Source organism: Zea mays, chromosome 5 (genome assembly GCF_902167145.1).
Source record: "Zea mays cultivar B73 chromosome 5, Zm-B73-REFERENCE-NAM-5.0, whole genome shotgun sequence".
NCBI classification, from domain to species: Eukaryota; Viridiplantae; Streptophyta; class Magnoliopsida; order Poales; family Poaceae; genus Zea; species Zea mays.
In genome coordinates, this window is record NC_050100.1 from 12,507,413 (window position 1) to 12,528,752 (window position 21,340).

Genomic DNA, 21,340 nt, shown 5'->3' on the forward strand with positions numbered 1-21,340 from the left:
CCGGCGGCCCCCCGAAAACAGTTTTGTGGACGCGGCGCGCAACCGACGAGGGAAATGGTCAGCTTCTATTGGTACTCACTCTGGCCTGATAGACTCGCCTCGGCCTCGCTGTGTCTCTCTCCGTGCGCTGGCTGGCGGCTGCACCGCTGCACTATCTACGTGATTGTCTCGAGCACGTGGCTCGCGTGAGCCTGGACGGGTAGAAACACGCCTCACTAGCATCTCCGCGCATGCAGACAGATGGATGGAAAAATACCTCCGTTGTCTCTTCTCGTGCAGGCTAGAATTATTTCATACAGGTTACCAATTACATGCTGCAGCATAATCAAAGCTCGCGGCCGCTTTAGATATGGACAGCCTATCAACCAATCATACGGTATATGTATGCCGCCTTACGGCCGTCACTTCTCGATCGTATTTTTAATTGTTTTTAATTTATTTATGTGAATATGTATATATGGTGAAAATTTTAATGGCTGCAGCACACCTTTGGAACGATCACAGACGTGAACCAATATGTCCAGGACATGGATGTCACGGTTTAGGTCACGCCTCGATCCTATGTGAGATCTCTAGAACCGATATGCCATGCTAAACCTCCATCCTTAAAAAGAAATGTGTGCAATTCTAGATTCGTCACCATATCAAACAACCTTTAAGTTTAGTTACATTTATAAATAAAATAAGTATCAGCATTTATGACTCGAAACAGCTATACTATGAAAATCTAGTTTAAAAATTATTTAATACCTAGGAGCATTTTGGCGTCGTGTGTATTAGAATGCTTGTTTTATATGTCTGTGTAAAAGATGGTCAACGATATAGGTAGAATCGTATATCTTTTTATGTAAAGATGGGCGGAGTACCTCGAGCCTTGATTGGCATCATGCATGGGAGCGCTACAGCTATAGCTCCTGATCAAGTTTTTATTACAAGTTTCAAACCTTACCAATCTTTCACAGTTTTCCCGTCAACACCCAAGAGTAAATTTGTCTGCTCGGTTTGTAGCTATTCTAGTCTTGTCGTAAGTCGCTTTAGTCAAATGCTTTACGTAAATGAACAATGCTGTATATCAATGGGTTATCATTTGATATTGTATTAAAACAGCCTTGAAGTTTGTAGCAAAATTCAATTAGCATGTTCGCCTTGGATTATATCCAGCCGTTTGGACTGATGCAATTGCAATCCGTAGAGACAAAACATTGTAAAAACGTGCAGGTTAGCTTGGCTAGCAAGACCTGCTAGCCAAATTTGGCTTCTGAGAGAGTCAATTTAGATAGCCAAATAATTTGGCAGGTTAAATGACTAGTCTTTTGGATAGCTATTTTGCTATTAAATAATTAAAATTTAGCTAAGGCAAATGGCAAATTCACAGTCAACAGCTACAGATCCTATCCTAGCGTATATCCGATCCATCTGTTTCCATCTCCTCTGCCTCTCCGGGCTGTAAATCCCTCCCTCCCTCGCTCCGTGCACCCTGTTGGCCGATGCCCAAACGGGATACGAAGACAGACACCTCAAGCTAGTAATTCATCCCAACGCACGCGACGTGTCGTTTTCCTAGCGGCGCGTCGCTGTAAACCCCCGGTTTGGAAATGCCACCAGGTAAAAACTAATTAAAGCCCGGGGATCCGAATCCGACAGCAACGAACCAGTGGTACCAAGGGAATCACCGCAACATATCCCCTGAATGGCTTAGACCACGATGCGTGTCGCCGGAGTTTCCACGGGAAAAAAAAAACAGCTTCGGTTCCACCCTCACGTCATTTTCCCCGCGCGCCTCGTGGAGCCAACAGCCAAGCTCGCACGCCCGCCGCGACCGTTGGGAGAGCGTGGTGGGCGGCTGGCTGGGCTGGCTGGCTGGCTGTGGAGACAGGATCGAGCCCGCCAGCGTGACGCCCGGCTTTGTCCTGGCCTCGTCTTGGGCAAGTCCTAGGCGGAGGAGGGCGCACACGGGTCGCGCTCGCGCTCCATGGCGGAATCCGCGGAGCAGGGCAGGGCGAACGGAAGGCAAAAGAGAACAAACCGGCCTCGTCAGGAACCCGGTGGCATTGACGCCTTGCTGCCGCTATTTTGTACTAAATGCTGCTTTCGGCGGGTGGCGGCACTGGAGATCCTGCTGCTGTGATGGGCAAAAAAAAAAAAAAAAAAAAAAAAACTCTCCGCTCCGCAGGCCTCAAGTCTGAATTCGACTCGGCTGCCGGCTGTCTGATCTGAATCCCGTCTGGTCGGTGCTCTACCTGTGTGTGTTGGCTTCAATACGGAAGCTCGATTCACATACTGCTCTATTTGGTAGCAATTTCATAACGCCTCGTTTAGATCATTAGAATTGAATTTCATTCTAATAATAGTAATTTTGGCATATATCAATTAAGCTAATTCAGTTTTATACAAAATATATTTGTATACGATTATTAGCAAGATGTCGAACATATTTATGTGCTACATTTTTACTATAGAGGAGTGGGACGAAGAGTGTCATGTAAGTTACAGAGTAGAAACAAATTCTACTAATGCATAAAATCATTTCTTATCTTCTACCCCATGAATTTGAGATAGACTTATATCTGAACTTTGGAAAGTGACGGAACGTCAAATTCCAAACTAAATAAGTCACTTTATTGAGTGAATTCCAATTCCTCTAAAATAAAGGGATCCAAACGTCCCGTAAGGGAAAAACAAAAAACAAAATGGGCAATGGCCGGCCCCTTCAGTTCCGACTCTTCTCAAGCACGCATGCAACGTTTACAGTCACAGCCTGCCTATCTATCTATCTATCTATCTATCTATCTATCTATCTATCTATCTATCTATCTATGATCTATCCGCCGTATGCATTGCATCTTCAGGCTTGAAAAAACAGTCAAAGGCTCGGCGCACCTGGTCAACGTCCCAGCATCAGCAGATACTGGTTGGAATTGGAAGGCCAACAGCGACGTCTGCATGGTTAGGAAAAAAAGAAGATAAAAAACGAAAGTTGCCAAGAAAAGAAAAAACATCTGCGCGCAGAATCCTAATCATTGTTCACTAGCACAGTTCGAAGGGGCGCGGCATATTTCAGGGACGTACGTACGTACGAGCGATATCGACCCCGATCGCCATCCAAACCTGATGGCGCGTGACAGTGACTAAGACTATTCTCCCTTACATCACTTTTTTATATCATACCATCAACATTCATCCTCTATTTTTTCATCTCACGCAGCGATTCCCTCTAAGTTCTCCCTTATACCCTACAACAACTGTAAAATATCATTTTCTATACCTATTTTTCATCAACTATGTGCTGTGTAGCGCGCAGGGAACGGGAGGAACAGTGCCTAGGCCTGCAAATGGGGTGGGTGTAAATGGGTATTTTAGGTGGGTTTAAGAAATGGTTTTGTTTTGGTGGGTTGTGATGAGTTTTAATTATTTAACGGGTTGGGTTGGGTAGGTTTATTTTATATTGCGGGTCAAAATGGTTGATGCCCATGGATATATATGGATTTGTATAGGTATGTGTTTCCATGGGTATTCACCAATCAGACTACCACCCTTGTCGGTACCATTTTATTTCAGATTTAGAGAAGTCTTTGATTTCTTTAGTCACATATAACACACTATACTTATCACTTTCACGTCATCTGCATAATCCAGTGACATAACAGAATTGCATCCAACACACTATACTTATTGTTTGTTTGGAACTTTGGATGAAAATTTCATTTCATTGGGCGTCTCTCACTACCGGAATCGCGTTCTTTGCCGAGTGTCTAATACACTCGTCAAACAATACTCGACAAATATTTTATCGGTAAATAGTTTTTTGCCGAGTATTTTATTTGGACACTCGGCAAAGAAAATCACTCGTCAAATTAAAAATCCAAAAAAACAGAAAACATTTTTTAAAATGATAGGAACAACTCTCCACAACCCTACCCTATTACATTACCCATCGCTCTATTATTTTTCGCTATTATTTTGAATTAAATTTACATATTTTGTGAATGGTGAAATTCGAACTCACAACCTCTCTCGCGCGCATACACTGTTATACCACTATACTACTACACCAATTACATCTATATTACGTTGTGCAAGTAGTAGTAGCACCGATCTGGCTTTACAATATTTCTGAGACGTACGAGATCGACACCAATCGCCATCCAAAGCTGATGGCGCCTGACAGTGACTAAGAGCCCGACCAAGGACCTGCTTTGGTTATAGATATGGATCAAGGATACGATAGTAAGGTCCTGTTTAATAGCTGAGCTCTATCGCTGCAGACAGTAAATCTGGATCATTGATTTACCATGGAGCAGCTCCATCGTGGAACCGTTTAGCTACACGGCAGCTCTAGATCCATGGGCTGTATATTTTTTCCTAATCTGGCTGTATATTTTTGTGGGAAACTTGGAATAACCCGTTTTAGCCTTGTGAAAGGCCTCACGTGTTAGTGTCTGTGTCATTTTCTTTATCCCTGGACGAATTTGTGTGCACAAAAAAAACTCAGTCAGGCACAAGGCCGACGAGGAGCTAGAGTGGGCTGACTCCTCACTATGATGACCAGATACGCCCTTATGAGTCCCAGTGTAGTGCTTATAAGACATAGACCTTGTTCGGTTATTCTCATTATACATGGATTGGATGAGATTGGAAAAAATTTAGAAAAACTTTGACTTGTTTGGGATTTAAACTCACCAAATCCCACTCAATCCACGTGTATTTAGAGCTAACCGAACAAGGCCTTAGGGGGTGGGGGCTGTATTGCTGTCAATTGTGTCCTCCACGGTAGCCAGTCTATCTATCTTGCTACTATCAATCAGGAGCATCTCTTACAATAGGGAGATTCTACAATTGATGAGTTCTTTACTCACACGTATACTCTTGACCCCTAGCTATATCCATATACTTGTAAATGTTGCTAGGGACATAAGGCTACATCTGAGCTTTGACGTACCTATGGCTTAATCGTCTTTGTTATGAGTTTGAACCCCTTGTGCTCAATTGCTTGCCCGTCATCTCTACGTCTACTTGATAGGTGTTCTTGCTAGTGTCCATAATAAGAAAGACTCATCTACATGTTGGTGGTTTGTTACAAATTTCGTCAGTCTTGCCTGCTCGCTCTTTGACTTCTCAATCATCCGCTAGATGTCAGCTTCATTTGCGCCTTATTTTGTGCAAGGGGGCGTGGTAGTCTTTATTGCACTTGATATTATCGCAATGAGCATGTAGAATTCTACTATTTGAGGGAGAAGAAGAAGGCTCAGGCTTGTTATTCTTCGTAGTGTACTAGTGGTGTTGTATTAGAGGATCTCATGGGAGTTTGGCTACAACTACAAAGACCCGATTGCTCATGCTGCTTCATTTTGAAAGCTACATATAATGCACCATCTAAATGTTGCGTATGTAGCATGATAAGACAACCTATACTCTACAACCGAAATAAATCAGCGAATTATATAATGCATTGGACAGGAGTTCCATGTGATTATGGGTTCATTTGATGTTTGCCATTTAGCGCTCAAGAAACCATTTAATGCATACCGCCGGTTGTATTTGGAGAAACCTACCACTCTTCTCTAGTGCCGTTGCATTATATATGATCATTAATACTAAGATTGCATCTCAAAAATAGTTTCGATAAAATCCTCGTAAGTCGACAAAATTTGTTCAACTTTCTGTTTGGATTTCCTTGTTGTTTGTTTTCTAAAAGGATCGGTTGCAATGGAGAAACAACGAAATTAAGCTCATCTACTGTTGTCGCATTAAGTATGTTCACTAATGCTAGAGATGGACATATCAAAACAAACAAAGCTCTATTTTTGATCGTAGGCATGTTTGGAGTTTGATTTTCTCTATGTTGCCTAAAACACTCAATGCTTCCTTTTTCAATGGACAAGAAACCATTCATATCATCACGATTGAATTTTGAGAAACCTTATGATTAGTGTTTGTTTGACACAACCCCTTCTCCGCGAGCTATTTACTCGAGCCATAGGAAAAGTCTCAAATTATTTTCATCCTCGTGGGTTAAAAAATATCTCCAACCTCTCCTACACATGTAAAAAAACAAAGAGTTCCTCATCTTCGTATATTTGAAGCAACTCATTGAATTCTCTATAATCCATAGCAAACATACCCTTACATTCATCTTCTGTTATCATATCAATGAAGTCATTAATATTTAAAACTTAAAATTAGCTATATATGTATCAAAACCAACAATATTCAGTTTTATCCGATGGCAAGTTTGTCCAACTTTGCTTGCACTTTTGTTTTACTTCGTGTACCCTATAAAATTCGAGTAATTCTTTTCTTTTACTTATTCAAAATATTATTCGACTACACATATCTTCAAGAATTCCTATAATAAAAACACATTAACAAAAAATGTTAAAAACAACTTATGCGCGACAGCAAGCCGGATACTTGTACTCATGATGCAGTATCGCCGCATGGGATGGAGTTGCCATTTAAGCCTTAATAATCGTCTATCCGACACCAACTATAAAGAAGAGCAAAGCGAAGCCAAGCATGGTTGCCCAGATGAGTCAAGCGGACAAGCTGTCAACACCAAATGCACACCAAATGTTGTGACCCCAGATGTGAGTTGTTGAGACATGCCATATCTCGTGGGACTGAGTGTGTTCGCACCTAGACCCGAACCCGAATCATCGTTCGTTGCGTGCAAGTGCAGCACGGGCACGCGTAGTGGACGACGACGATGGGTCCACTCGTGACTCTTGTCACCCCCGTGACCCACCACCCAACCCATTGGACCATTTCCGTGAACCGCCTCCGTCGCCCGCCGTTCAGGAGATCCGAGAGCCTCCTATTGCACGTCGAAGCGCGACAGCGCTGATCTCAGCGAGTCCTGCGGTATATGATATTTATTTTATTAGAATTCGGATCGAGATAAAACATGATATCTATGGATAATTAGATAAAAAATCATTCACCATTTGAATACGTGAGAATTAGAATGTCCTAGTAGTCCTTATATATATGTATTAATCGATGGACAAGAAATAATTAGAATACCTCTCTTATTTAAAATCAAAATAGGCTAACCTAATAATGTGAACCCAAAATTAAAATAGCCTAACCTGAATAAATGAAAACCCTAAAAACTGATTTAGATGTCTATATACCTGCTTTAATTTATATATACTGGATGAATACATAAACATCTAAATAAGATATAAATATTAATCCCTCCCTTCTCAATTGGTTATTCCTCATACCTTCCGCATGCCACCACCGTCCATGGCTCGTGTCTTCCTTGAATTTATCCAAGTGTATACCACTAGTCCACTACTCGACGCTTTACTATGGAGAAACTTTTGCAGTGGGTACATGTAACGGCTGGGTCTAGTTTAGACTGACGGGTATGGGGGAAATTTTCCAGTCGCGGAGATTTACCCATTGCCAGCCGCGGTAAGCTAAAAGCGCCCCCGCACCCCTCCCATCCCCTCCCCCGCCGGCCCGCCCACACACACCGGCCTCTCGCTTCTCTCCCATCCTCCAACCACTTTCCCTTGCACGCTAGTAGCAGTGGTACTAGTCCTAGGCCAGTACTGCCACCACTCGTAGCCCAGATCAGCGGGAGCAGGAAAAAAAAATCGAACCAAAGAGAGGGGGAGGGAGGTGAAAAGCTTGGGGAGAGGAGACGAGGGAGCGCAGCATAAATCCCGATCCCCAAATCGCAAAACCTAGCCGCTCCCGATCTGCAATGCCGCAGGCTTGAGTGCGAGCGCACGGGGAATGAGGCGGGTGGCACCGGCGATGATCGCCGCCGGCAGTGCTGGCGGCGAGGATACGGCGGAGGGGGCGGTGGTGGAGAAGACGCTGCTCAACGGGGACGTCTACCGCGGCGGGTTCTCCGCTGGATCTCCGCACGGGAAGGGCAAGTACGTCTGGGCTGACGGCTGCATGTACGAGGGGGAGTGGCGGCGGGGCAAGGCGTCCGGGAAGGGCCGCTTCTCGTGGCCTTCGGGCGCCACATTCGAGGGGGAGTTCCGCAGCGGCCGGATCGAGGGGCAGGGCGTGTTCGTCGGCCCCGACGGCGCCACCTACCGCGGCGCGTGGGTGGCGGACCGACGCCACGGCGTGGGCGCCAAGAGCTACGCCAACGGGGACTACTACGAGGGCCAGTGGCGGCGCAACTTCCAGGACGGCCACGGACGGTACGTCTGGGCCAACGGCAACCAGTACGTCGGGGAGTGGCGCGCCGGGGTGCTCTCGGGCCGCGGCGTGCTCATCTGGGCCAATGGCAGCCGCTACGACGGGGTCTGGGAGAATGGCGTGCCCAGGGGGACTGGGGTCTTCACGTGGCCCGACGGCAGCCGGTACGTCGGCTCCTGGCCTGGGACCTGCGTCGACCTGCCGGCTATAAGCGGCACGTTCTTCGCGCCGGTGGGCGCTGGGGCTCCTGCTGCTGTGAGGAAGAGATCCTCCGTGGAGGGTGTGGGGGAGAAGGCGACCCCGCGGATCTGCATCTGGGAGTCGGAGGGCGAGGCTGGAGACATTACTTGCGACATCGTTGACGCGCTCGAGGCGTCCATGCTCTACAAGGAGGCCGCGGCTGTTGCGGGAGGGGCAACGTACACGCGGAAACTGCCCCAGAGGAATACCCGGCGAGCAGCCAGCGGAGTCCCACGCTGGGCGTCGTCGGCGGCCACCACGCCTGAGAGTAAGCGACCCGGGCAGACCATCTCCAAGGGACACAAGAATTACGAGCTCATGCTGCAGCTGCAATTGGGCATCAGGTGAGATTTGGTAGTTCTGTGCTCTCACAATGTGGTCTGGTTTTGGGAGAGGATGTGGAATTGGAGGTTTATTATGGTTATGCATCTTGCAGGCATTCCGTGGGAAAGTCTTCGGCCGTGCCGATGCGAGCACTGCAACCGGGCGATTTTGACCCAGGGGAGAAGTTCTGGACACGGTTCCCACCAGAGGGTTCGAAGGTTACGCTACCACATTCATCTGGAGAGTTCCGATGGAAGGACTACTGCCCCATGGTGTTCAGGTTTTTATCTTTTGACTCTTGGTCTGTCTGTGCTGCGGTATATCTGCACAACTCTATTAATGAACTGGGATGTTGTATTCTGCACTGCAGGCATTTGAGGAAGTTGTTTGCTGTTGATACAGCGGATTACATGCTTGCGATCTGTGGCAATGATGCTCTGAGGGAGCTGTCTTCACCCGGCAAAAGTGGGAGCTTCTTTTACCTTACCCAAGATGACCGATTCATGATTAAGACAGTGAAGAAATCAGAAGTCAAGGTAGTGTTTCTGTTTACCATTGATGTAAACATGCTAGTTACCTGCACGAAATGGTATAGATACTTTGCAATAATTTGTTTGTAGCTAGTTATCTTAATTTGTGTTTCTCATTAAATTGGATTGTGGGATTTGATACTATTGAGAAGATGTTTTTTCTTGTCAAGCTCCATGTGACAAGTTGTTTTCGTGCAACTAACCTAGTTATGTTTTGTTCTACAAATGTTAAAGAAGTGCTACTAAATTACCAAGTACAATTAGTTACCAAGAAGAAACCTGTTTTTCCTGCTTTTGCAGAGCGGCTAATTTCCTGCTATTTTGTTGCTGCAGCTGCTAATTCGAATGTTAAATAGCTACTACAACCATTTCAATCGATACAAGAACTCATTAATCACGAGGTTCTATGGTGTACACTGTGTGAAGCCCCTTAATGGACAAAAGGTGTGATATCTACATCAGTTACCTTTTATTGCAATTTTTCACAAAAGTCATGGTTCTAACAATTCTTTTTTTCTAGGTCCGATTTATTGTCATGGGTAATCTGTTCTGTTCAGAATACCAGATACATCGCCGTTTTGATTTGAAAGGTTCATCCTATGGACGAACAGCAGACAAGTTTGAAGATGAAATTGATGAGACAACTACACTCAAGGATTTGGACCTCAATTTTGTCTTCCGGTTGCAGCGATCTTGGTACACCGATCTCCATGAGTAAGTTCATCTTCTAAAACTTATATGGCATCAATGTTGCTTCCACTGAAAGCTAATTCTTACCGAGTTAACTGTGCAGACAATTGGGACGAGACTGTGATTTTTTGGAATCAGAAGGGATTATGGATTACAGTTTCTTGGTAGGAGTTCACTTTTGTGATGACATCTCTGCCTCAAAGATGGGATCCTCTACTTTTACTGCCTCTCCAAGTAAGTTAGGGCTGCTTGATTTGGACCTTGACAAGGTCAGGTACTTGTTCTAACCATTGTGTTGATCCTGAACCAGAGCTTTTAACAAAGAGTGAGTCATTTCAAGGTGGTGGCACGCCAGAGCTTTGCTTCTCGGATGATGATTTTGATATGGTACCTGATTGCCACCGGTACGTTGCAGCATGCAGCATTTTATTTAGGGATCAGCTTTGATGTGACTTGTATGCATTGCATTTTGCATATCATCAGTGCTGTTCCCAGCATATCACTTATCTTTATGTGATCTTACATCTTAGAAATTGGATAGTTTATTAGCTTCACCTACCGTTTTTTTATAATCGTCAGAATTTGATCCTTTTGTGTGGGTTTCATTTGGTGTTTCCGCGCACAAAATGAATTTGTATCTTCTTAGGAGCATGTTCAAATTAAATATAGCAGATTAGCAAGTTTTGGCCTGTGACATAACTCAACTGCAGTGCCAACCATGCAATTGATTGATTCTTGTTTTAGATGATGACAAAGAGATTCTTGCTGATAAAAAAACAGAATTTATGATTTTGCTGAAAGGCATAAAAGTTTTGTCCATGCCTTTATAAGTTGTACCTGGTCGCCATCTTATAGGAGACTTAAGAGTTGTCATCATAGCACAAGCTTCATTGCTGTCCACTTGGCCTACACATGGATGCATTTAGGCACTGTTGGGACCTAGTTGTTTGCTTATCTTTATCAGAGACGATTGCATCTTCTAGTTGAAAAGCATCCAATGCTCCAGACATTGAAATAATATAATATAACCTGTTCTGTAATGTCTCATGGCAACATTTTTTCTTTCTTTCAGGAAACCTCTGATTAGACTTGGTGCACACATGCCAGCCCGGGCAGAGCAAGCATCCAGGAGGAGTGAATTCGACCCGCTTCTCCTAACAGGTGGAGGATTCCTGTTCCCAAACCAGACCGGCGAAGTGCATGATGTGATTTTATTCTTTGGGATAATTGACATCCTCCAGGATTACAGCTTAAGAAAGCGGGCCGAGCATGCTTACAAGTCATTACAGACAGATCCCAACTCGATCTCTGCCGTGGACCCGAAGCTCTACTCGAAGAGGTTCCAAGACTTCATCGGCAGAATTTTTGTGGAAGATGGCTAACTGGCATTGGATAGAGATTAACCGCGAATTCCATGCGGAGGCCAGAGCACCTGTAATGATTCCGGGACAGTTTTTTTGCGCTCAGTAAAGAAGTCTGCATAATTGCCAAGAATCATCTTCATCCATGGGGATCCGGTAAAGCAGCAGCCCCTCGGCTGGGTGTAACCTACTGTGAAGCATCAGGTCAGCAGTGAAGGAGATCTGAGTTCGAAGCAAATTTGCCGCGAATTCTCCGGAAATCATTCGAGTGGCTGGATTTTGAAGCGCAGCCATGGGATCGGAGGATTTTGTCTGTAAAATGATGTGATTCGGCGGGTGAGAGACTGGTTCTTCCGGGTCCATTGTAGCAGCAGTCCTTTTTTTTTATCTCCTTAGTTTTGTTGGAGTTCTTTTCCCCCCGCTCCCCTTCTATATATATCGTTCCGATGTGAGGAATGGGGCAGGGAGTTTTGTTTCCAGAAAGATGATATTTAAGGCTGCGGCTGGCAGTGAACAATAAGATCATGTACAGATACACCTTGATCCTGGGAATGGGTGGATTAGAATTGAATTCAGCATCTTCATGACCCGTGGGCCCCAGACCACTGCTTCTCCCCTCTCTTTTGTGTTGTTGGCTTCTCCTTTTCCCAGTATTTATTGTACCTTACCATAGCTTTTTGCAGGCTGGAATGAGAGGGAAGGCTTGCAGGTCCTTGACCTGAGGTGGGGGGTGTGATGTGTCAGAGGGAGATGAGTATTGGAAGTGGGGAAAAGTGATACGAGAGGGGGGGAGCATGAAAAGACGGGAAAGAGGGGCACAACACAACAGATGGTTAGATTGGGATGCTGATCTTGACTATCCTTTTCGTTCGTATAACGCCCAAACCTGGAATCTCTTTGCTGATACCGGCGGCTAATTCTGTTTACCACAAGTGGGGTCGGGTCTTGGTCTCCGGTCCCCGAAGCCTATGGTATGGGATCAGCCCCACACAGGCAGCTGGGTTCGTTTTTCCATGGGCTGCACAAGCGTCTCGAGCTGTGGCCGGCGGATGCGGGCCAGATTTGGTATCATGGTCACAGGTTTATTAGGGTTAATGCCATCGTACTGCTCCACCACTTACCCATACTTTTTTTGCTCTAAGTATCTTCTGGCCAGTAAATTACCTCAGATGAAAATGCTCTCCACTGGGGCTCATGGGAATCTCTCCTCTGACTCTCTGGTCTTTGGGGCTGTGCAAGGCTATAGGCTATAGCTGGATGCCACTTGTACGTATGGAAGGTTAGTGCCTTGGCGGTGGGCTGGTGGCTTGCCTCGGGGTACCCCCTCCAAAAAAAGGGGGAGATTTGTATTTTGGAGTCTTACTAGATGGCTGATTAGATGGACTCATCTAGGCTCATTTGTCAAGCCAGCAATCCAAGAAAGCTTCGTTTGTCAAAGTTTTCATTTGCTAGCCACTACGTAGGTATTCAAGTTGCGCCCTTCGACAAAAGTTAGAATTTGATTTTTTTGTGATTGATGCACTGCTTTCCTTTCTCCATACAAACTTGTGGAGAGAATGCAATTTTTTTTGTGTGTGTGCGCAATGAGGCACGATTTTGTTACTGCATTGCCCCCAACATCCCCCCACCCCAATAAAAAATGTAAAATGTACCTTAAAATTACTTTCTTTGACTTCGCATATCTCGCAAAAAAAACTGTTTTATGCTTAGGGGCATCTTTAATTCACCGTTTGTATTTCTCACAAACAAATCTAGTATACCAGTATTGCAAAAGAAAAAGAAAAAAAAGACCAAGCTGCAGAGGTGGTCATGGCACGCTGACTGCACCACCGTCTTTCTGCTGGTACCACTCGTATCGTATCTCCTTTTGATGCAAACAAAAACCTTGTATTTAAGTTTTATCTGAAGAATCGAATGTATCAACGACCGCCCTCAGTCGTACCGTATAGCATCGTGTGGCATTTCTTTTTTTTAAATCGCTCTCAGCCGCAAAGATAATGCATACATACACATATATTATTATTTTCTCTAACTCGGCACACGAACCAGGTCAAAGTCCAAGGCAGTAGTGCTGCTGCCCAAGACTTCCCGTACGGTTTCGGCTTTCGACCCCCCGTATTGTCATCTCCTCCTCCCCCTATCCGCTCGCTCTACGGCTACTCACGCACGCCATCTGACCATATCTCTCTGCCCTTTTATGCCGATCTGCTGCGTTGTTGGGGGCATCGAGTTACTAATCAAATGCTTTTGTTTTGTTACACCATGGAGTACTAGGATTATTGTACTCGTACGTAGCCACGAAGGAGGGGCAAACCCGATTTTTGTTTATTTAGCTATTGTTCTGCCAAAATTTCGCATCTACGCTCTTCATAAAAATAACACCGTGTTTAAACCTAGGAGTCCACGCCGTGACATATGACACCCAGCCAAAATTTCTGAACGTATTTAAAAAAAAACTAAAATAAAAAGTTTCAGAGGGGCATTGCCAGCTGCCTATACTGTCGTGTCTGCGGTGAATGTGCCTGCCTCTGCCTGGGCACGCGGAAAGTAAGATCTCCGGAAATCCCAGGCCATGCCGGGGAAAACAATTTTCTTCCTTGCTTGCTTCTGGTCAATGGAGCCGAGTGGGCGGCGCAGACGTGCAGCAGATTCTAGGATTTCTTCACCTGCTCCGGGGATCTGTTTCTGTTGGGCTGTTGGTTGGGTTCCTGTTAAAAAAAAGTAGAAGAATTGGGGAAGCGCTAGGAGGCCCCTAGAGTGTGGAGCGAGTGCCTTTTGCGCCTCCAGATGTAGGTAGGGAACTCCCGCGGATTCCCTGCGGTGAGCACGGTGCGGCCGTTTCTGCCGTCCCCGGGGCCATGGAGCGCGGGCCGACGCGGAGTTGGTTGGTGGTAGTCTGGATCGCCGCGGTTCTCCCGCTAGGGAGCTAAAAACAGATACTTGTTTGGATATTAAATTTTTATTCGTTTACTTATAGATAAATACGATATAGAATCTATATAAATTGTTTTTTTTTTGTTTTTTTAGCATTGAGCTTACTGAGATTCATAAAACCCAAACCAAAAAATTATGGTAAGGATTCAGGTATTCTTTTCACCTTTTCTTTTTGTTGTTGTTGTTGTTGTAAGGATATGCAAAATTATATTCTTATTTGTAATAATATGCTTGATAACATAAGAAAAAGGCCAGCATCAAATTCCGTACATATTTATTTCAAACTATTAAATTTGTCCTAGAAGTATTTTTTTATTATTATTTAGAAACAAAATTTGAACGCTCCAAATACTTGTTCGAGGATAAACAATAGTAGATATGTGTCACTGTGTGACAGCGAGCGTGGGCCCCGTATATAGGCGGTATAATGTCGTAATGAGCTAACCTCTGCGGCGATAATAATTACGTAACCAATGTCAGTATACCACATATGTTGTTTATTCTGCACGTACTCGTACAGTAGTGTGCACGCATGCTGCTGCGCCTCCTCCGCGGCGGCCAGTGTACGGCGTCCACAATGTCTCATGCTACGTATTCATGCAAGCAATCTAGCATGCACGGCCGACGAGCGCGGTGGTACGGCGGCCGGCACATGGCGTCCGGGCTCCAGTTCGTTTCCCCGTACGTAGCTCGATCGCACGCCGGAACGCATTCAGCGAGGCCGGCATAGCATAGCCGTCCACGTCCAGGGACTCGTGCATGTTTTCTTCTTCACCCGAGTTTCCACCGTGAGAGTGAGACGGCGATGTCGATCTGTCGCCGTGCGCGCATGGATTGGGATTGGGGCATGGCCGCCTGGTTCTGATGGTCGCGCGTAAGGACGCGGCACCAGTACGTGCGTCCTGACTACTCCAGTGGTCATCACCAATAACAGGCTCCTGAGGGCACGGGAGTCAGACTCTTTTCCTGTAGAGAGCACACATTGTCATTAGGGCAGGCACACTGCTTTGAGACCTCGGGGCGGGTCACTATCGTCTCGTGCTGATCGGTGTACGTACTGGTGTGGCACTGAGCAACGCGCATGCATGCATGCATACGTTCGTGCCGCTCACACGATATCAGCATCAGCAGCATGTCGGTCTAGCTGGAGATGCGCTTGCGATTGACCTGTGTCCGCCGTACAGCAGTCTCTATCTCTCACGTGGAGTCACGCGCATGAGGGGCTTCCAGCAGTGTTTTTTTTTTTAATATCACCGGGGGATAGGATCCCCACCTGAATTGCATTGCTTATTGCGGCCAAATCGCCTATTGATAGTACATCAAGGAGGGATATGGATTACATAGATTACATCGAAGTGGTAACGCTACGTTACATGCAAAACACGACACCAGGCGGCCACGACCTGGTGGTCCTCATGCCGCAGCCTGGACCTCCAAAAACCGGCTTCAGAGCGGCACAACAGCATGGTAGCCGCAAGGGGGATCTTTCCCCACGGAACACCACATCATTTCTGCGCTTCAAAGCTGCCAGCAACAGAGGAGAATAAACATGTTGTAGTGTTTCGCAGGGATAGCGGGCGGCCGAAGCAGGCTCAGCAGAACGTTGCTGCAGTCTGAGGCAATCGTAATTCCCAGAGCACCCCAGAAACTGGAAGCGAAGCCGCAGTGGAGGAAAATGTGCGTTGTGTCTTCAGGGGCTCGACCACAGACCTCACACATAGTATCTTGGACAATTTGTTTCCTGGCCAGGTTAACGCGGCACTGGATGCGACCGTTGTTGACAAGCCAACCAAAGAAACATACCCGAGGGGGGGCCTGGTTGCGCCAAACAAAAACAGCCTCAGCACTGCGCATCCCCTCGCCACAGCGCATGACACGGTAGAGGCTCCCTGTGTGTAGATTACCTCCAGCGCCAGCAATGGGGCAGTGACGCACATCCGGCGCCTCGGACAGCAACACGTCGTCGAGGACCAACTGGAGTGCATCGCGCTCCGCAACGGCTTGCGAGGTCAGGCGCGGCACGAGGTGTGCAGCAAGGCCAGCCTCCAGGACATCACGCACACTGACCTCGGGATTCTTGGCGTGACTGAAGAGGGATAGGAATTTGGTGGACAGGTCATCTTCCCCGTGCCAGGCATCAAACCAGAAAGCCGTCGACCGCCCATCTTTGATCGAGCACGTAGTGATCGATCTGTAGAGGGGGAGCAGGGCGCGCAGAGTCATCCAGTGATTACCAGACAGGTCACCGGTCAATGTAGCCAGGCAGACGCGTCCCCTGACCCAGCTAGCCCAGGACGAGCCCACAGCGGTGAAGAGCCTATGGAGCAATTTGAGGAGGAGGCAGGTGTTCCTCGTCATCAGATCGGTGACGCCCAGTCCCCCTTCATCCTTATCCAAGCAGACTTTATCCCAGGCCACCAAGCATTTTGCACCTGCGCAACTGTCCTTCCCAGACCACAAGAAAGAGCGGCGTTTGCTGTCAATTTTCTTCACGAATCCTGGTAACAGTTGGAGGGAACTCATGATGTAGACAAGCTGACTGTCCAGGACCGAGTTGATCAGCACCAGGCGACCCATTGGATTGAGGAGAGCGGCTTGCCAACCCGCCAAATATTTGTCAGTTTTTGCCATGTAAGGAACAAAGGTTGGAAGCCTAATTTTTGTAAGGGAGAGAGGGAGACCTAGATATGTTTGTGGGAAACCTTCACGTCTGCATCCGAGCAAAGACACACAATGGTGAACAGCAGACTCTCCCATGTGAATTGGAACCAGTACACTTTTCTGGAAATTTATGCACAGACCGGTCGCCGAGCTGAAGCTGTCCAGTAGCTGTTTCAAGGCACACACGCTGACCGGATCACCTTCCATCACAATCATAGTGTCGTCCGCGTATTGCAGCACAACACAGGGTTCCGCTGGCGTAAGTGGGTGTTTCACCCGGCTGTCCCGTTTGATGAGGGTTTGCAGGACGTCCGCAACCAGCAAGAAAAGATACGGAAACAGCGGGTCGCCCTGCCGGAGGCCCCTGCCGCAGCTCCACCACGGTCCTGGGCAACCATTGAGCAGTACCGAAGTCATTGAAGTCTGGAGTAGCTGATCAATCCAATCTTGCCAGCGTTCGCTGAATCCACGAGCGCGCAGAACACAGCGCAGAGCATCCCAGTGGACGGAGTCGAATGCCTTAGCGAAGTCCAGCTTAAGCGCGATGGCAGGGGCCCTCCTCTTGTGACAGCATTGGATGAGGTCAAGTGCGTACACGAAATTTTCAGAGATCGACCTGCCCTTGAGGAAACCAGTTTGATCCAGCGAAATAAATTTGTGAATCTCACGTTGCAGCCGGGAGGTGAGTATTTTGGAGATGATCTTCACGCTGCAATTTTGAAGGCAGATAGGGCGGTAATCACTGACAGCCAGCGGCGTCGTTTTTTTTGGCAAAAGGACAACAAAGGCGCGGTTGATTCTGCTTAGCTGAATATTCCCAATGTAGAATTCTGCAAGCAGCTGTAGGATTTGGGGGCAGACCATGTCCCAAGCGGCGAGGTAGAAGTTGGGACCAAAACCATCTGGCCCCGGCGCGCTGTTTTTATTCATCATACGCACAACATTTTTGGCCTCAGACTGTAAGAACGGAGCGTCCAACACAGAACTGGCACGGGGGCAGTCGCTGTAGAGTGTGTTCAAGCTGAAATCCCATCTGACGCGGTGTTTGCAACTCATGAGATCCTTGAAGAAGTCTGTGACAGCAGCACTCTTGCTAGCGTGGCTGGACAGTTCACAGCCTCCGACAGAGATGGTTGTAATCTGATTTTGGCGCATTCGGTGCGTCGCAATGGCACGGTGGAAGGCAGTGTTCGCGCCCCCCTCGACAATCGCACGGTGCTTGCTTCTCTGTTTCCAGCAGTGTTTGGAGGTGGGTGTACATACACCCTGTGATTAGTTGTGCACAAGTAATAAATACAGTGCCAAATGTTTTTCACTGGCTAGGAGGAGAGCGTGGTGTTTAGAAAACGAGATAGCTTCATGACGAACAAGTACCTTGTATTACTCCCCAGCGCAAGAGAACAACGTACACGCTCTCGTAGCCAAAGTAGACTCTGCCCATAGGCTGTCACGCTCTCCTAGCCTACGAGGCTATGTTAACACCACGGAACACAGAAGACAGCAAGGGAAGGAGGAAGGGCAACTTGGAGCAGAAGAAGAAGAATAGGGTACGCAACGCGGCGGCTGTTCTTTGTTATTTCGTTCATACCCTCAGCAACCTAGCACATAGTCTATATATGTCACTTCTGAACTGGACTGCTAGTCTGCCACAATACGGCTTACACGGCCCACTGCGGCCCAACCACATTTAAGTTTGGCTTCCTTGTCCTCAGCACGCGAGGCTGCATCGTCTCCTGATGTGTTGCTGCTGTCTCCAGGTCTTGATTCTCACTTGCTGCCAGCTTCTTCTTGTCTTCCGACGACGCTTTGCTGACATTCCCCTGTCCTCGAGCGCCAGCTTGGTCCCAGATCAACGCTTTTGGAAACCGAGCACGCAGTGCCTCAACGTCCTCCCAGGTAGCCAGATCCTCAGTCATGCCTGACCAGACCACCTTGACCTGCGCGATTAACTCACCACCACGGTCAATGAAGCGGCGTTGTAGAATACGTGTAGGCACCTGGATAGGGCCAACATCTTGGGGCAGCTGAGGTGAGGCCCGTTGATCACGCCCGATGACCCGTTTGAGCTGTGACACATGAAAAATTGGGTGAATAGAGCTGGAGGCCGGTAAAGCTAGACGGTAAGCCACGGAACCCAGACGATCAGTAATCTGGAAAGGACCAAAGAATTTGAAGGACAACTTGTGATTGGAGCGTGTAGCAACCGAAGATTGGATATAAGGTTGTAACTTCAAGTAAACCCAATCACCCACCGAAAACACGCGTTCACTGCGCTGCTTGTCAGCTTGCCGTTTCATACGGTCTTGAGCTCGATGCAGATGCAATTTAATGACTTTGGTCATAAGCTCTCGTTCCTTCAACCAAGTTTCGAGCTCTGGCTGTGGCACCACAGTATCAACCAAAATTCCAAAATGTCGCGGAGTGTGGCCATATAACACTTCAAAGGGTGTACGCCCCAAGGTTGAATGTACTGTGGTATTGTACCAGTATTCAGCAACTGACAGCCAAGCTGACCAACGTGAAGGACAAGTGTGCACATAGCAACGAAGAAAAGTTTCCAAGCATTGATTCAAGCGCTCTGTTTGTCCATCGGATTGGGGATGGTAAGAAGAGGACATGGACAGATTGGTACCCGTGATCTGAAATAGTTGCTGCCAGAATGAGCTAGTAAAAATTCTGTCGCGATCTGAAATGATGTTGACAGGTAACCCATGTAGCTTGTACACATTGTCAAGAAAAACACGAGCCACTTTAGCAGCTGTGAAGGGATGGAGTAAAGGTAAGAAGTGTCCATACTTCGAAAATTTATCCACAACCACCAAGATGCAGTTATAGTGAGCTGAACGGGGCAAACCTTCAATAAAATCCAATGAAATTGTATGCCACGCTTGTGGTGGAACTTCCAAAGGCTGCAATAGGCCAGGATATTTAGCACGATCGGGCTTCGATTGCTGGCATACCGTGCAAGACTGAACGTACTGTAGCACATCAGCACGCATACCTGGCCAATAGAACATTTGTTTCACTTTGTGATATGTTGCTGGGGCTCCAGAATGACCTCCGACCGCCGTATCATGCATAGCTTGTAATACCTTCTGTTGCAGCTGCAAATTGCCGCCCAACCAGATTCTATTTTTGTGTCGAATGATTCCTTGATGCAAGGAAAAAGGAGCTTTGTCTGCAGAATTCAAAATTAATTGAGCCAGCAACTGTTTACTAGTAGGATCCTTGTCATAGCCTTCCACTACCTCCTGCAGCCAAGTAGGCACACTGTGAGAAATAGCACAACAGTGACTATCTTCCTGGACTTTTCGAGACAGTGCATCTGCAGCTCCATTATCCACCCCTTTTCTGTAGACAATCTTATATTGCAAGCCAGCCAATTTCGTATACATTTTCTGTTGCCAGATAGTATGTAAACGCTGCTCATTCAGTTGTGCTAAACTCCTGTGATCTGTATAGATAATGAACTCAGCCAACTGAAGATAGGACCTCCATTGAGCAATGGCTAAAATAATGGCCATGTATTCCTTTTCATAGGTCGAGAGTCCCTGATTTTTCGGTCCAAGAGCCTTGCTCAGAAATGCTAAAGGATGTCCACTTTGCATAAGCACCGCACCCACACCATAATAGGAAGCATCAGTATGAATACAAAATGGCTGGGAAAAATCAGGCAGAGCTAACACTGGTGCAGTGACCAATGCTTGTTTCAAAACTTCAAAAGCTTTAGAATGATCCACTGTCCACACAAATAAAGTGTGTTTCTTCAAGAGATCAAATAAAGGTCTACTGATAATTCCAAAGTGCTTGACAAATTTTCTGTAAAAACCGGCTAGACCCAGGAAACATCGCAGTTCCTTAGCACTGGTTGGTACTGCCCAAGAGGATATGGCTTGAATTTTACTAGGATATGTGGATACCCCTTGCTCACTGATGATATGGCCCAAGTAAGCAGTATTTGTTTTAGCAAATTCACACTTAGATAATTTGACTTTCCAATTATCAGACAACAATAATTGCAAAACCTTCTGCAGATGCAGTAGATGCTCTTCAAAGGACTTACTGTAAATCAAGATGTCATCAAAAAAAACCAGAGCACATTTTCTCAAAACTGGTTTCAGGGTTTCATTCATTGCACTTAAGAATGTGTTAGGAGCACCTGTCAAGCCAAAAGCCATGACTCTAAACTCATAGTGGCCCACATGAGTTTGAAATGCTGTTTTATATTCTTCGCCAGGTTTCAAAAGAATTTGGTGATATCCAGCTCTGAGATCCAGTTTACTAAACCATTTAGAGTGGGCGAGCTCATCAATCAATTGGTCAAACACAGGAACTGGGTATTTGCTCTTGAGAGTGAGGGCATTCAAATACCTATAGTCCACACAAAATCGCCATGTCATGTCTTTTTTCTTGACCAACAGCACAGGGGAAGCA

At 46.6% G+C, this 21,340-nt stretch overlaps 1 protein-coding gene across 1 annotated transcript; it reads left to right on the forward strand.

Moving 5' to 3' along the window:
• The first annotated feature begins 7,767 nt into the window (after positions 1-7,767).
• LOC100216938 (uncharacterized) lies at positions 7,768-11,332 on the forward strand. The gene is made up of 8 exons (NM_001143321.1): positions 7,768-8,750; positions 8,843-9,010; positions 9,101-9,266; positions 9,594-9,704; positions 9,781-9,974; positions 10,054-10,184; positions 10,261-10,354; positions 11,023-11,332. Exons 1-8 carry the CDS (start codon positions 7,768-7,770, stop codon positions 11,330-11,332), a joined length of 2,157 nt encoding a protein of 718 aa, NP_001136793.1.
• The last annotated feature ends 10,008 nt before the right edge of the window (positions 11,333-21,340 follow it).